General features: G+C 43.1%; 1 protein-coding gene across 1 annotated transcript in view; it reads right to left on the bottom strand.

Moving 5' to 3' along the window:
• Positions 1-1,211: 1,211 nt before the first annotated feature.
• Positions 1,212-18,096, bottom strand: part of sntg2 (syntrophin, gamma 2) — a 325,968-nt gene continuing 309,083 nt past the window's right edge. Inside the window, exons 16-18 of the mRNA XM_068028487.1 lie at positions 14,970-15,062; positions 12,020-12,130; positions 1,212-1,343 (exon numbers count right to left, since the gene is read on the bottom strand). Coding sequence (XP_067884588.1) covers positions 1,212-1,343; positions 12,020-12,130; positions 14,970-15,062 — 336 coding nt within the window. The remainder of the gene's footprint in view (positions 1,344-12,019; positions 12,131-14,969; positions 15,063-18,096) is intronic.

Raw genomic sequence — 18,096 nt, 5'->3', positions numbered from 1 at the left:
CAGTTAAATAATGTAATGGGGGGCAATGTGAGTTTTTTCTATTGTGGGTAGGTGAGACAAATGGGCTGAATGGCATCCCGTGTCTACATTAATATTGGGATCAATCAATGTTGTTGCCCAGTGCAACAAATCTCCTTTTAATCCAACTCGACATTGATAATCATTGCAGTACCTTAGCTAATATCCAACTGCCTTTCTTACTCTGTTCTTTTACCAATTGCTTGACGCCTTTATCAGTACCCTCCCACACACTGTCACCTATTGATCAGAATGCCAAATTCATGTGGGATGTAGTTTAGTTATTCAGTGTTTCTATGGGGCTTTCAGCAGATGATTCTCACAAGGCCAGTTGAACATGAACTGATATGAACATAACCAAAGCTAACATTTTTGCTTGGTGATTCACCATTGCATCTGCTGGAAAATGGAGAACCGGCACATAAGCTCACAATAAACTAGAATCTCTACAATTGCTTATATAATTTTTTTTTCTGCAACAAAAAAATAATTATTTGCTTGCTCAAATAAAAAGCTATCCTCCTAATGCTTTTGGTAAGTAATTCTACTTGTGGCAATGCAACTATACTTTTTTTAACCTAATTGCAAATTTAAGAATTTGTGTATTTAATCCAGTAAGCTTAAATTCATCATGTTCCAAAAGCAATGAGAATGAACACTTGAGCATGCTTATGACAGAAACGCACATCAAAAACACAGCTGCGAATGAAAAAAATGAAACAACTTCCAAGAAGCAAAAGCACACAATTTGAATTAGAATATTTTGTCAGTGTGAACTATGAATTGTACAATGATATTTTGGAGTTCAAATTTCCATTATTGCAAACTGATGCTGGGAGACTGCAGACTTCATCTGAGAAAAAAACAACAAAAAACAGGGCTGCACACACCAAGGACAGGGTTCACTTTTGCTTTGCCGATATCTTCTAAAAGATGTTTTAACCCTTAATCACTCTCCAAAAACACAACAGGGGATGATTTTGACTTTGTCTGTTATACACCTCTCCCGATTTTCATTTCATTTCATTTGTAGCCTAATCAATATCACCCATTTTACACATTCCCCGGAGTCAAAATCAATCCCGACTTGTTTGGGCTTCATTAGCCGCCGTCTGTCACACTGCAGTGTGGACATGAAGTGGTTATTTTATATTAAAGAATACAATATATTTTTTGTAGTTACAATTCAGTTCTCAACTGCTATACATGTACTTCCGTGCAACACTCTGGCTGTCTACGAACACTGGATCCACCGCTGCTACTTTAGCCGCTATGAATGAGTGAATGCAGTGCAAAACTGCTGTCAGATCGGGGAATTCCAGCTCCTGCAACAAGACACAAACTGCTTTATTAGATAAAAGGCACAGTTTATAATCAAACTAATATTCCCTATCTACCTAGCCATGGGAGTAACTGGTCATGGGAAAATATATAAATTCATACCAGTATAGAAGATAGTTTTTCTGTCATCATCAACATAATTTGTGTAGTTTCCACTCTATTTTTAGAAACCTCAATAATTTGGTTATTTCATGAATGAATGAACTATAGTGTGTTATCAGTCCTGTAGATGCGGCAAAGCACTGCACAACTAATTAATTTTTTTTGAACGATAATCAGTGTTGTTATATGTAGGCAAATGCAGCTTCCAATTTGCACAGCCACGTCCCACTGACAAGCTAATGAGATGAATGACCATTTAATCTGCTTTTGTTGTTTGAGAAAGATATGTTGGCTAGAACACTAAGAGAACTCCCTGCTCTTCATTGAATATTACCATAGGATCTTTTACATTCACCTGAATAGGCAGACGGGACCTTGACTTAATGTCAGATTGAAAGATGGCACCTCTAATAATACAGAAACCCATCCCCACCAACCCGACCCTACCAGTGCCCTCAGTAGTGCGCTGAAGTTTCAGGCTATAGTATGAGCTCACATCCTGGAACAGGATTTCGATCTGCAACCTTCTGACTCAGAGGCATGAGTCCTACCCACTGAAGCAGACTGACACTCAGATATTCAGTAACCTGGTTTGGAGGGCTACACAATAACTACAACAATGACAAAACTATTGCCTAAATTAAATAGAAATCCTGATTAGTAGTAACTGTTCTTTGGTACTGATAATCAAATTACAATAAAAAGGAACAAGATGAACATTTTCTATTGTCAGAAAAATGTCCTGTTACTGTCATGTCATAGATAGAGGAAAGCATTTAACTGCACGTTTACTGTGTAATGGTTCAGAAATGGGCAGTAAAACATGAATAAAATAAGTTTTCCAACAAATCTCTCTTTAGTCTGTGTTAGTTCAATTATGTGAACCAAATTGCTGGCCCAGGTTAAAGCTCTGGGGACGTGGGTTCGAATCCCAACATGGCAGATGGTGAAATTTGAATTCAGTTAATAAAAAATCTGGAATTAAAATCTAGTCTAATGGCGATCGTGAAGCCATTGTTGATTGTTGTAAAAAACCCATCTGGTTCACTAATGTCCTTTAGGGAAGGAAATCTGTCGTCCTTACCTGGTCTGGCCTACGTGTGACTCCAGACCCACAACAATGTGGTTGACTCTTAAATGCCCTCTGAAATGGCCTAGCAAGCCACTCAGCTCCAGGGCAATTAGGGATGGTCAATAAATGGTGGCCTAGCCAGCGATGGCAACATCCCATGAACAAATTAAATAAAGGTTCTATGTGGTAGCTCTCAACTGCACCTATGGCAGGCACAGACACTTTTCTACCCCCAGGAAGCCTTGGGAATCCTGCAGCAATATAAAGAGGTGGTTGGGGTGGGGGTGGGGGGGGGGGGCGGTGGTGGATGATGGAGGAAATTCAGTGTCAGAGATATCCATACCAGTTTCCTTTCCTTGGTGCCTCAGAAGTGTAACGCAGGCACAACTGAGAAAAAGTTCTGCTGACAACTTTTAACTGTGCTGGATTAACAAGCAAAGATGTCTCCCTTATCGGTATGTATCTTTCGATCTGGTTATCTTACAACATGGTCAAACACTGGTGAAGCAAAGAAATCAGATGCTTTTCATGTGAACCGATAGGTACATGCAAAACAAACTGTTCCGTCACTAATATGCCTATTTTCAAGATAGTGCTACTCCCTTACATTCCAATCATGTTTTCTATTCCCATGTAGCTGCCCCTTAGTTGTTATAAAAGTGATACTGAATACACAAACCAATCAGGGCTGACAGTTTTGTGTTGATGGTGAAAGAATATGCATTCATCTCTAGAGCAAACCCAGTACTGTACAGCCTGAATCACTTTGCAGAAATAGATTAGTAATTATCATGTTAACCTGCTTCAGACCTACAGTAAGGTCTGCTTTTTCATAGAAGCTTACTCATGACCTTGACTGAAATATTTCTTTAAAATAAATCTTTAATATTGTAAAGTTTGCTCAGACCAGTGCAATAAATTATTCATTGTTTACAGATCTCCAGAAAAGGCCAAGCAGCACAAAGAAATGTTTCACCATTTATCGTGAAACTGATTCAAGTGCTGCTGATAGTTAAAGAAACATACACGAAGCATTCCTGACATTATTTTGGGGCTCATTTGTTACAGAAATGCTTTTTTTACTTTCTAACCTTATAACATCCGAGCTATTTCTACTAATTATCACTCTTCTTGGAATGAATATGATATGCAGATCTTAACAAATTAATTTCCAACTTACCAAACAGACATTTGGGCCAGAATTTTACTGGCCCCTTAATGATGGACTGGGAGGTGGGAAGGCTGGCAAAATAATGCAAGAAGGCATTGGGCCCCTGCCCAACATCTTCCCACAGCCATGCCATTTTTCCAGCAGCGAGAAAGCTGGCAGATGTGCCGCCCACTGGGAGGCCAACTGAACCACTTAAAAGGCCAATTAAGGGCCTCACCGCCTCCAGGGTCATCTTCCTGCCGCAGCATGGGAAGACCGCCCAGTGAAACCTGGCGGCCTCCCAGCAGGCTCTGCGGGGGCTGCCCCCTTTTTGGGCACTCTGTGGTCCATGGAAGGGCCCCGTTGGTGGCAGTTGCCGTCCCCTGCAGCAATGGCACTGCCTGCCCTCAGCATACAACCCCCACCCCTCGATTGCTGGGGCCTCCCCAGATTCCACTTACCGCTCTTCAAGGGCATATAGTCATCATGTAGTGCAGCCTCAGCAATGGTCATTGCTAGTCCTTAATAGGACAGTAGCCCCAGTGGTGGCTACCTAATTGGACACCATCAGGAATATGCCTCCCCAGGGTCAAGGGCAATTAGGGATGGGCAACAAATGCTGGCCTTGCCAGCGACAGCCACATCCCATGAAAGAATAGAAAAAAAGATTTGCCACCAGCTGAAGCAGACTCTTCTCCTGCTTTCAGCCCCAGTGGCAAGACCTCAGGCCGTTGGAGGAATATTTAACCCTTGTTGTCTTTTTTATGGTTTTCTCATTTTTTTCCACCAGTCTTCACCTGCCCCTAGTCTCGTAAAGATGTTGATAATTGTTTAGGGATCCTAAACTGGGAGCCCAATTGAGCCACTTAAATGGCCAATTAAGGGCCTCTTACTGCCTCTAGGGGCATCTTCCCGCCGCTGTGTGGGAAGACCGCCCAGTGAAACCTGGCAGCCTCCCAGCGGGCTCTGGGGGGGGGGGGGGGTTCCCCCTTTTTGGGCATTCCGCGGTCAATGGAAGGGCCCTGCCGGTGGCAGTTGCCGCCAGTCTTTCCTGAGTTGTCATAAATCATAGATAGAAGAATGGCAAGCCAACATGAAACAAAGAGTAGGCATAAATGGGTCATTTTCTGGTTGGCAAGATGTAACGAGTGATGTGCTGCAGGAATCAGTGCTGGGGCCTCAACTTTTAACAATTTATATAAATGACTTGGATGAAGGGACTGAAGGTATGGTTGCTAAATTTGCTGATGACACAAAGATAGGTCGGAAAGTAACTTGTGAAGAGGACATAAGGAGGCGACAAAGATAAGTTAAGTAAGTGGGAAAAGTTCTGGCAAATGGAGTATAATGTAGGAAAATGTGAAATTGTCCATTTTGGCAGGAAGAATAAAAAAGCATATTATCAAAATGGTGAGAAATTGCAGAGCTCTGAGACGCAGAGGGATCTGCATGAATCGCAAAAGGTTAGTATGCAGGTTCAGCAAGTAATTAGGAAAGCTAATAGAATGTTATCATTTATTGTGAGGGTAATTGAATACAAAAGTAGGGAGGTTATGCTTCAGCTATACAGGGCATTGGTGAGACCATATTTGGAGTACTGTGTACAGTATTGGTCTCCTTATTTAAGGAAGGATGTAAATGCGTTGGAGGCAGTTCAGAGAAGGTTTACTAGATTAATACCTGGAATGGGCTGGTTGTCTTATGAGGAAAGGTTGGACAGGATAGGCTTGCATCCACTGGAGTTTAGGAGAGTAAGAAGCTTATCATGCAAGGCCCCCACCTGCCAAGAATGAGGCATGTTAATTTTGTCATGAACATTGATTTGAAACTGTTACTGCAGTGAAGAAAACTTGTTAAACAGATCAGCTGTGGCTGGAAAAGACATTTGCGTATTAACAGACAGTGTTTGAAAGGATAAAGCAGCCACTCCCTGACATTCAACCCACAATGGACTTCTGATCACCAGACATTGAAGGTAGGGGAGGTCGCATTCCAGGTTGACTGCTAAGATGGCTGAGTACACAAACGGACATGGTCAAACCAACGAGTCACATGACTAACTTGCTGGGCAACTTGAGTTTTTTGAATTTGTACAAATAGTTTGGACAGAATGTCTGTTTGCTCCTGGACGGAGAAGATCTCTCTCCTGTCTCTCCCATCTCTTTCTCACAAGCCTCTGAATCCACTGAAGACACATGAACCCCAAGAGAGAAAAGTCTCCCAGTGAACAAGGTTTAAGAAGAATACTGGGCCCCAACAAAAAGCAAGATCTACCTACAATCAACGACTCCGCAGTGAGCTTGAAGAACCATAACAACAACTCTTCAGATATTGCCTCAAACTTTTCCACTTTATTTTTCTTCTGCTCTTTTCTGTCTCGATTTGCATGTGTGCATCGCGTATGCATGCTAGCATGGGGCACGTCATGTATCCGTAGGCATTAACCGAATTAGAGTTTAAGTTTAATAAATTTCAACTTTTCTTCTTTTAACCTAAGAAAGCCTGTTTATGCTGGTTTCTTTGCCTTATAATTGGAAAACGGTGAAAAAACATTCACCAAGGGGGAGCTAAAAACACGGTGTGTTTAAAATTAAACTCTGTTACGGTTAGATAAGGTGAAGGCTGAAAGGGAGCCCTAGACCTCTTTCTCACCTGGTCATAACAGGCGACTTCATTGAAACATACAAGATCCTAAGGGGCCTTGACAGGGTGGATGTGGAAAGGATGTTTCCCTTTGTGGGAGAAACTAAAACTAGGGGTCACTGTTTAAAAATAAGGGGTCGCTCATTTAAGACAGAGATGAGGAGAAATTATTTCTCTCAGAGGGTCGTGAGTCTTTGGAACTCCCTGCCTCAAAAGGCAGTGGAAGCAGAGTCTTTAAATACTTTTAAGGCAGGGGTAGATAGATTCTATGTAAGCAGGGGAGTCAAAAGTTATCGGGGGTAGGCAGGAATGTGGAGTTGAAGTTACAATCAGATCAGCCATGATCTTATTGAATGGCAGAGCAGGCTCGAGGGGCAGAGTGGCCTACCCCTGCTCCTAATTCGTATATTCGCATATTCGTAATCATATGTGAGCCTTTCCAGTCTCAACAGGCGACTTACCCAGACAAGAAAGCATCTGAGCTATGCATGACTCTGTCCTCACCCAATGTGCACACATACACACTTCCAGTAGAGGGCATTGTATAATGATCAGAAGTGGGAAGTTCGGGATAATCTCCCACTTTGTAACCTGGAGCACTGAGGCCAAGTTTAGCATTTCAAATGTTGCCCTGGCTGAGATCAGCTAACTCTTCATAGCCCAGGAGACTAAAACTAGGACCTTTCTGGTCTGTATGGCTCAACATCTCACTGGTCAGCAAGCCAAAAGGGAAACTAAAGAATAGTCTTTTAAGTTTAAATGAAGAAAATCTGAAAGTCTGCTGCTTCCACAACATCACTGACTTGTTGGAGGTCAATTATCACAGCTCCAGGACAGGAGTTCCTCAGGGTAGTGCCCTAAGCACAACCATCTTCAGTTGCTTCATCAATGACCTTCCTTCAATCATAAAGTCAGAAGTGGGATGTTTGCTGATGGTTGCACAACGTTCAGCACCAATCGCGACTCCTCAGATACTGAAGCAGCCCATGTCCATATGTAGCAAGACCTGGACAACATACAGGCTTGGACTGATAAGTGGCAAGTAATCTTTGCGCCACACAAGTGCCAGCCAATGACCATCTCAAACAAGAGAGAATTTCACTATTTTCACTTGATGTTCAATTGCATTAGCATCGCTGAATCCCCCACTATAAACATCCTGGGGGGTTACCATTGTCCAGAAACTGAACTGGAGTAGCCATATAAATACCGTGGCTACAAGAGCAAGTCAGAGGCTGGGAATTTTGTGGGGAATAACACACTTCCTGTCTCCCCAAAGCCTGTCCATCATCGAAAAGGCAGTGTGATGGAATACTCTCCATTTGCCTGGATGGGTGCAGCTCCAACAACACTCAAGAAACTCGACAACATCCAGGACAAAGCAGCCTACTTGATTGGTACCCCATCCACCACCTTTAACATTCACTCCCTTCACCACTGACGCACAGTGGTGGCAGTGTGTACCATGTTCAAGATGCACTGCAGCAACTCACCAAGGCTCCTTCACCAGCACTTTCTAAACACGCGATATCTACCATCTGGAAGGACAAGGGCAGCAGATGCATGGAAACACCACCACCTGCAAGTTCCTCTCCAAGCCACACACCATCCTGACTTGGAACTATATCGCCGTTCCTTCACTGTCATTGGCTCAAAATCCTGGAACTCCCTTCCTAACAGCACTGTGGGCATACCTACCCTCAAGGACTGCAGCAGTTCAAGAAGGCAGCTCACCACCACCTTCTCAAGGCCAAGTAGGGATCAGCAATAAATGCTGGCCCAGCCAGCAACGCCCACATCTCATGAATGAATAATAAAAAAAACTTCATTTTTAAATACAATACCAAAATGATGTCTCAGATATTCTGAACAATGGGGGATTTTCTATTGCTTTCATTATTTTAAAGTCCAGAAGTAGTCAGTCTTCTTCATTTAGTTAACTGCATGGTCTATTTGAGGTGAAAGGTTTGTCTCTGTAAATTTTGTAAATGATATAATCATGTAAAATGCTATCTTGTTTGACATCGCATCTGTGATATTTATTTTCTTTTGCTAATTATGTATATGCATGAAGTATCGTAAAGTGTTTCTGGAAAACTACACGTCAAAAGAATTAGAGAGGTGCAGGGTCAGACATGCAAGAGATGGAATCATGACTATTGAAACAAGTCAATGCTGGAATTTTACACTGAGCGGAAGGTCCCGCGCACCAGCCGAAAAGTTGGTGGTGAGCCCACCTGGGGAGCCAGGCTGGGATTTTTCGCTCCCCAGGCTCTTAATTGGTCTTGGGCGGGAATTTCACCTCCTTGAGGCAGAAAGTCCCACCTAATGGAGCTGCTGGCCAATCAGCGGACCGACAGCTCTTTGTCCCAGCAGCACCACTGGGAGCGGTGGCCCTTGCTTGTACTACACTCAGCCATCGGAGGCAACAGGAAGGATGGCCCCAGAACTTAGGTAAGCTTTTAGGGTCTCACCAGGGACAATTGGTGAGGCTCCAGCGAGGCAAGGGGTTCTGTTGGGGTAGGGGGAGGGCAGTGTTGTGCATCGGGGGCAGTTGGGGCTTTGGGGGAGCCTTCCGTGGGGCACAGTGTGCCCGATCAGGAGGGCACCCCCTCAGCCCACAAGAAGGCCGCCTGATTTTGCCAGGCAGTGTTCTTGGGGCCTTTGCCATCCAGCCGCCAAGGATAAAATACCCGCTGTGGCAGGAGGCCCTTAAGTGGCAGTTAATTGGCTACTTACAGGCCCTGATTGGCCTGAGGCAGGCGGGCCATTTCTTGCCACTGTCGCCCTGTGTAAAACTGCAGCGGGGAGTGGGGGGGGGGGGGTTGCGTCAGGAATGGCCCCCCCACCTCCCACTCAATTTTATACCCACACCCACCTACCCGCCACCAGCCCGCTCGTGGGGGGGAGCCGTAAGATTCCAGCCAATGGTTGTTCCAAATTCTGTCACAAGTAAAGTTTTGTTGTGACTTCCTGATTGGGGGATATAATGTAATGAGGTGATGTAATGTACTCAGGCAGCAAGGTTTAGGAAAAATAAAAATGACCAAATTCAGAATGGCAGAAACTTGTTCTACAAGTATAGACTAATATTCAATTTGCAAGTGTTTTGATGAAAAATTATCAACTGATTAAAAACTGTCTCAGTGCTGGTGTATATCTATATATATAATATATATACTGCATTTTTATATTGTATGATTTTTTTAGCCTTCAGATATGTGCTCAGTTGAAAGTAAATATGGGTCATATCTTGCTGCAGTGGGGTATCGCATGGTGTGCTCCATTAGTTAGCTTTTTTCCTGCACCCTTTAGCTCAAATATCAGTTGCACCTCGAGTGTGCATAGATAGCCATGTGTTGAGGGCATTGGTGCATCTGGGACCTTCATTAATGATGGAGCCAAAAGTCTATCTCCTTAACGAATGACATTTAAGAATTCAGAAAAAAATTAGAAACAACAGAGGAGGGTAAGAGTCAAATCAGGCACAGAATGAGAAAAAAAAGCCGGAAAGGAAAAGTGAGAATGTTTTGAAAATTTAATTTGACAATTAAAATATCTCTAACAATAACTGACTACATGCAAGAATGAAACTGAGCACTTATTGCTTCCATTCTGGGGCAAGAGAGGCTGATTGGCATTGCATTAACAATTAGCATGTAGTTAATTAGGTACTTATAATGAATATTAGTAGACAGCCTATCCCCAGAGATGGAGACAGAGAAGTTGAGGAAGGGAAGGAAAGTGTCGGAGATGGACCGTGTAAAGGTGAGAGAAGGGTGGAAATTATAAGCAAAGTTAATAAAGTTTTCCAGTTCGGGGCAGGAGCAGGAAATGGCACCGATACAGTCATCAATGTACGAGAAAAAGAGTTGGGGGAGGGGGCCTGAGTAGGACTGGAACAAGGAATGTTCGACATATCCCACAAAAAGACAGGCATAACTAGGACCCTTGCGGGTACCTATAGCAACACCTTTTACTTGAAGGAAGCGAGTGGAGTTGAAGGAGAAGTTGTTCAATGTGAGAACAAGTTCAGCCAGGTGGAAGAGGGTGGTGGTGGATGGGGACTTGTTGGGCCTCTGTTCAAGGAAGAAGCAGAGAGCCCTCAAACCATCCTGGTTTGGGGGGGGGGGGGGGGGGGGAATGGAGGTGTAGAGAGATTGGACGTCCATAGTGAAGATGAGGCGGTTAGGGCCAGGAAACTGGAAATTGTCAAAACGGTGTAGGGCGTCAGAAGAGTCATGGGTGTAGGTGGGAAGAAACTGGACCAGGGGAGAAAAGATAGTCAAGATAAGAAGAAATAAGTTCAGTGGGGCAGGAACAGGCTGAAACAATGGGTCTGCCAGGACAGTTCTACTTGTTTTTTTTTACCTCCTCTCTCCTCACTATCCAAGACCCCAAACACTCCTTTCAGGTGAAGCAGCGATTTACTTGTACTTCTTTCAATCTAGTATACTGTATTGACTGCTCACAATGTGGTCTCCTCTACATTGGTGAAACCAAACACAGACTGGGTGACTTCTTTGCAGAACACCTCCACTCAGTCTGTAAGCATGACCCCAAGCTTCCGGTTGCTGGCCATTTCAACACTCCCCCCTGCTCTCATGCTCACATCTCTGTCCTGGGATTGCTGCAGTGTTCCAGAGAACATCAACGCAAGCTCAAGGAACAGCATCTCATTTACCAATTAGGCACACTACAGCCTGCCGGACTGAACATTGAGTTCAATAATTTCAGAGCATGACGGGCCCCCTTTTTATTTTTAGTTATATTTTTTCATGATTCTTTTTTATTTTTTATGTGGTTTATTTTATTTTAGTTTGTTTAGTTTGTTTCTACTGTGCCTACCCACTGTTTTTTTAATGTTTGTGCTTGGGGCCAGGCTGCTCAGTTTTCTGTCCATTAACACCCTCTCTGTACTAATGCTTTGTCTTTCACCAGACCATTAACATACTGTTTGCCTTTGTTCCATGACCTTCTGGTCAGTTATTCTCTGTGACCTTGTCCTAGCAACACCCTGTCTTTTGTTATCTCTTGCCCCCCCCACCCGCCCCCCCCCCCCCCTCCCGCTTTACTTGCTTAAAACCTTTTACATTTCTAATATCTGCCAGTTCTGATGAAGGGTCACTGACCTGAAACGTTAACTCTGCTTCTCTCTCCATAGATGCTGCCAGACCTGCTGAGTATTTCCAGCATTTCTTGTTTGTGTTTCAGATTTCCAGCATCTGCAGTATTTTGCTTTTATTTTAATTACCTGCCTGCCGCATCACTGTCTGAAGTCTGCCCTCTATCTTTTCTGCCATTGATGAAATCGGGATGGGACATCATGAAGTGTGACATTTCCCCTCCCAATTTTATGCACCCCGCCCCCACTGCTCCCATCCCCAAGGTCTATATAAAATTCAGTTCAGAAAGCAAAGACGTCAATCTACCAGATACACTTTAAAAAGAAAACGTCAGAGATTGCTATTTAGAAGCAAAATATAAAATGAAAGGCGAAAAGAAGAATAATTCATTTCATGCACTTTGACTAATATAAATTACAGATTGGAATTTTTTAATGATATTTCCTGCATATTGTGAAGGCCATCTGGAATTTAGTATTGACATTTTATACAATTTCCAAACAGAACATTTCACCTGCAAGGACAGTATTTCAATTAAAGTGATTATGCACCATATTATGAAGGTACCTTCATGTCAATCTGTCTGGTATCTGAGTTCTGAAAAAGCAGTTTCACGCGTGTCTTTCCATCATCAGAGGAACCTTTGAGCTGTGAGAACTTGAATCTCCAGATAACATTCTGTAAAGTAACAAAGGGTGTCATTATTTATCTACTGACAGGTGGAATGAACAATGTGATATTATACACACAGAATTGATTTTAAAGGGAATTCTGTGTGATCCTGAAACATGTGTAGGGATGAACACATCAAAAACAGAGAATCATAAAGTCATTAAGACACAGAAGGAGGCCATTCAGCCCATTGAGTCCATGCCAGCTCTCTGTAGAGCATTCCAGTCAATCGCACACCCCTGCTCTATCCCTGTTGCCCTGCAAGTTTATTTTGCTCAAGTGCCTATCCACTTTCCCCTTGAAATCATTGATTATCGCTGCTTCCAGCACCCTTCTAGACAATGAGTTCCAGGTCATTAACACTCGCTGCATAAAAAAGTTCTTCCTCACAACCCCTTACCCAAAATCTCAAATCTTTGTCTCCTAATCCTTGTACCATCAGCTAATGGGAACAGCTTTTCTTTGTCTACCTTATCTAAACCTGTCATAATCATATACACCTTTATCTGATCTCACCTCAACCTCCTTTGTTTGACGAACAACTCCAGCTTCTCCAACCTAACTTGTACCTAAAATCCCTCATTCCTGGAACCATTCGAGTAAATCTCCTCTGCACCCTCTCAAGGACTTTCACATTTTTCCTAAAGTGCGCTGATCAGAACTGGACGCAATTTTCTGATTGTGCCCTAACCAAAGCTTTATAAAAGTTCAGCACTACTTCCCTGCTTTTGTACTCAATAGCTCTATTCATGAAGCTCAAGATCCCATGTGCTTTGCTAATTACTCTCTCAGTGGGCGGAATTTAATTCTGCCCTCGGGAGTGGGCTCGGAGGTGGGGGGTGGGTGCGTAGAATCGGGAGGGAAGATGATGGGTGGGATGCCCGTCACCTTCCCAACTCTCTTCAATTTAATCAGGGACAAGGAAGGTCGAGGATGACCTTCCTACCCAGAGGCCAACTGAGGCCCTTAAGCTCCTCATCCTCCACCACTGGTATTCTATTGGCCGTGGGGGACAGGTGGGAGGGCCATGGGGAGACTGCCCAGTAAAAGTTGGTGGCTTCCTTGCAGGCTCAGTGGAGGGAACCTCCTGATTGGACACCCCATGGCCCATGGGGGGGCCCCCTAGTGGCAAGGGTTGCCCCCTTATTAAGAGCCCCCTTCCTGCAACAACCCCCCGCCCCACCCCAATCCCCCTTCCCTCCATCGCCGGGGCCTGCATGACTGACCCTGGCAAGCCCCACAAACTCACCTTCATTCCAGGGCCTCCTCCATGTGGCTGGCTGCAGTGCCAGCATTGGCCACTGCTCCTGATGGCACTGCTGGGACTGAAGAGCTGCCAGCCCTCCAATTGGCCAGCAGCTCTTGGGAGGTGGCGGCTCCACCCTTACAGGGTTGGGAGCCCTGACGCCAGGCAGTAACCCGCCTGAAGGCAATGCAATGGCATCGGAGCTTCTGAAAATGGCCACAACTTGGTTGCCCTCGGCTTTCCATTAAATTCAGCCCAATATCTCCTGCCACCTTCAAAGATCTATGCAAATGAAACCCCAGGTCCCTCTGTCCATGTATACTCTTTAGAACTGTGCCATTAAGTCTACATTGCCTCACCCTATCCCTTCTGCCAAAATGCATCACATTACACCTCACTATATTAAATTCTATCTACCACTTGTCTGCCCATTCTGCTAGCCTATCGATGTCCTGTTTCCATTGATCGCTATCATCCTCACTGTTTGCCATACCTGCAAGTTTGGTTTCATTGGCAAATTTTGAAATTTTACACTGTATTCCAATATCTAAATCATTTATATATATCATAAAAAGCAGTGGTCCTGGCACCGACCCTTGGGGAACACCACTATCTATCATCCTGCAGTCTGAAAAACAGCCATTTACCTCACGGTTTTCTGTTCTTAAGCTTTGTTTTGATCCAAGCTGTCACTGACCCTCCTATTCCATGACTCTCACTTTTGTTAACCAGCTTAGTGTGTGGTACTTTGTCAAACGCTGTCTTAAAATCCATATAGACAACACACACACTGCATTCCCTTCATAACCTTATCTGTCACTTCATCAAAAAATTCTATTAGAGCAGTTAAGCATGATCTGCCTTTTACAAATCCATGCTGGCTCTCCTCAATTAACTCAAACCTCTCCAAGTGCATATTAATTTTTTCCCTGATTATAGTTTCTATAATCTTACCCACCACTGATGTTAAACTGACTGGCCCATAGTCACTAGGAGTGTTACTAAGACACCCTTTCTTGAGCAAGGGTGTCACATTTGCCATTTTCCAATCCTCTGGCATATCCCCAGTATCTAGGGAAGATTGGAAGATTATGGCTGCCCATCCACTATCTCCATCCTCACGTCCTTTAGCAACCCTGGGATGCAAGCCATACGGACTAGGTGACTTATCCACTCTGAGCATAGCCAGCCTTTCCAGTACCTCCTGTTTATCATATTATTTGTTCAATACAAAACTTCATTGTATATTACTTTCAGTTGGAAAAAAAATTCACAACAATTCTAAAAATATATCTGCTATACATTTTTTCTATTGACCATGTCTGATCATTCCGATAATCATCAATATTTAAGTCCTTTGAAATACTCCTGCAATAAAATCTAGAATATTTTTAACTTGTAGTCATTATCATGAAGTGGAAATTTTCTGAGTCAAGGTTTCTTGCTGAATGGCATCAAGGCTGTAGATTATTCTGTAATAGAATGGGGTTGATTTTGTGATGCACATCCCCTCTAGCAGAGCTTCACAACAATTTACTCCTATAATTCCTTTGCTTCAACTTCAACAATACTCTCATATTGCACTTGCTATTTCCTCACCTTTGTACTATTATCAACACAAGTAAATCCAGCAGCGAAGTCGATTGTGAAGGAAAGTGCTTGGCCTTGCCAGGTGCACTCATATGTTTTAGACTAGTGAAAGGAAAGACAGGTTTGTTAATACAGGAACATCTGTTTCAAAGTAGCTTTAAAAAAAAGACCAATACTATGTATATTGCTATTCCATCAAGCAACAAAATGGATATATCACCACCATGAAATCATCCCTGCAATTACCTGAGAAAAAAAATTACCCAATCATTCAGTTCCCTTTCCCCAGCTATTGGATATTTCACAATAAACTGCTTGTTATAGGTTAAGAATTGTGTTTAAAAATATTTCTGAAGCAATTACTTTTATTATTGTGATTCCAGGCACTCACTCACAAACTGCTGTAGTAACAGGGGAATTGTAGCAGGATACAAAACCATGCCAATTATGCACATGAATATGTATTGTTTCTCTGCTCAATGATAGTGTTTACATAATTTAAAATAAAGGATAGACCAATTTAATGAAGTGTCTGAAATGGACCAATTTGGGTAATCAAAGATTGATTTCAAACTAGTCAATTCTTGTCAGCCAGAATTTAAAATTCAGCATTGCCCCATCTGGATCAGTGGTGGCATTTTATTGTGCCTGATCTTTCACTTGTAGCTCTTTTAACAGTGCTCTGCTTATCATCATCACCCTTTCATCATTCTTCGGAATTTGGCTACCAGACTGTAGTGATCATGCTTCAAAATAATTCACTGTATTTGAAAAGCTTTGTGACATTTTTGAGCTAATGATAAGACGCTACATATAAAATTCTTTCTTCGATGGTAAAACATACAATCAGCTCAGGATATACTTGTAGAAAAGCAAAACACAACAATCAGCACATTTAAACTTTAGATCTACCTTTGTGCCGTGTAGATGTACACTTACCCTTGGATTGAAATGCAATTCTTATTTTCTGCAGAATATCCACAGGAAAATATGGCTTGAAATTTCACTGTGCAGTATTAGTATTTGAACTTCTTAACATGAAGTTCATTTGTTTTTTATTTTAATGATAGTGGCATGAGATGAACACTAAAATAAATGTTATATAATTGTCAACATATTCACTACTAATGCAGCACTGAACAACTTCAACAGTTTTGCTATTACTTACTAATTAATGTAAAAGATAACATCCTTCAGTGAGTTTTGGCACAGGTCAAAGTAAAGGATATGGTTTGTATCAAATGAGAAATCAGCTTCACATTTATAAAGTGTAGTCATTCTATGAATGTACTAAAGAATTGACAATAAAGGGCCAGCCCTTCCCAATCACCCCATAACCTGGGAAATAAACTGGTGCTGCTAAAGTACACTGCTCCTGCCCAGGCTCAGACTTCTGTAAGTTATTCCCTTTAGACATTTACATGGTTCCCCATTATAGGCCTGCCACTGCCCCAGCCCCACCCTAGCCAGGCCCAGTACTAGAGTGGAGACGTCAGAGCAGCCGCAGGGCTCTCAACCCTGTAGTTGTGTGTTTAGCTGCCGAGTTAAGGACCTTTAAACCGTGATGCAGATCAACAGTTGGAATGTGCTAATTGGATTGAAATATCCTCAGGGGAGAGGAGAATGAAGAATCAAAAACACCTGTAATTCTCTGGCCTGCCTCTGAACACCCTGAGACCCTCTAGTTGGCAGGGGATAAAGCCCTTACATCATGATTTCTGGTCATCCTTGCCTTATTTCTCAAGGAAATTAAGCAGATACAAGGCAAGCTCCATGGCCCCCCGAAAATCCAAAGAAAATGTTACAAAGAATGAGACCCGGGTACACTGGCTAAGAAAATCTATCCTTAGGTTTCAAGCTATACCGGTTATGATGCTTACTATTTAAGAATTGGTTTGATAGGAAGTTGACAGAAAAAGTGACATGGGACCACATGGGTTTGGAATACCTGCTCATGTGGAGAATAAACACCAACATGAACTGGTTGGGTCAAATGGGTTACTTCTGTATTCTAATTTCTTTATAATTCTACAGTTACAAAGCCTTCAACCTTCAATTACTTGCATAGGGATATTGTTTGCTATTATAGTACCACTGAAGTTAACTGTTGCCATGGTGTATAATATACAATTAATTAATTATACCCGTATCTGCATTTGTACCTTTGAAACCCAATATTGATTATTTTCATCTCACGTCATCCAGCCATAAAGCCCTCCAATAACTGTCATGGAAGCTGCACTGTGACAGAACAGACTTAATTTCCATTTAGTAAATATATTTAAATTAAAAAACTCAAACATCTGATGCAATGGTATGGTTGGAGCTCAGGTAGAATGGAACAATCACCCACCTCCAAGTGGTGACACTGATGCCCTTCATGAATGTATTGTGGGGCATCAGGCATGTTAAATAGGCAGAGCTGTACAGAAATGCAGTAGAATTGGGAGCGGGGGCTGGGGGAAGGTAGGGGTGATGAAAAAATGAAGGGACATGGACTCGGTAGAAGAGGGGAGGGAATGGAAAATGCCAGGATGGAGGAATGGCCACAAAGGGCAGGCAACCTGGATGAGAAGGATGGGAAATTTCAGAGAGAACCACATGTCCTCACAATGGAGCAGGGGGAAACAGGTATCAACAAGCGCCCACCCCACAGCCATGGTGACTGTGGCAGTGCCTGTCACCTCCTCGACATCAGCACTCTGTTGCAATGTTACAAAAAGTTTAATAACCTCCTCAGAGCAGCCAAGGGAAGCTATCTGCACTCTTCCATGCAATCTATTTACGTGTGTGACGCTTGTTCATTCATTCCCGTCATGGTGCCAAAGGTGAAAGTAAGATCTGACAAGAGGAAGCAGAGGAGCCAGCCTGTGAGTTACTGAGCCTGTGGACCTAGATCTCTGCTCGGTAAATAATGCTGAATGAGCATCATACTCACATAATGGGCTGAATTTTATAAGCCTGCCGAACGGTGGCCCGCCCGATTCCAAGCGCAGCAACTCATTTGAATAGCTGGTGTGTGCCCCCCTCTCCCCCGATCATGTAGAGGGGGTGGGCGGTCCATCCCCGGCAATGCGGTCTGCTGCCTGTGCACAGGCAGCTGATGCCATTTTTAAAGGGCTGCTAACCCTACCGG

This window comes from Heterodontus francisci, chromosome 3 (genome assembly GCF_036365525.1).
Source record: "Heterodontus francisci isolate sHetFra1 chromosome 3, sHetFra1.hap1, whole genome shotgun sequence".
NCBI classification, from domain to species: Eukaryota; Metazoa; Chordata; class Chondrichthyes; order Heterodontiformes; family Heterodontidae; genus Heterodontus; species Heterodontus francisci.
Note: the sequence above shows the minus strand (reverse complement) of the source record. Positions and strands in the feature narration are given on the sequence as shown.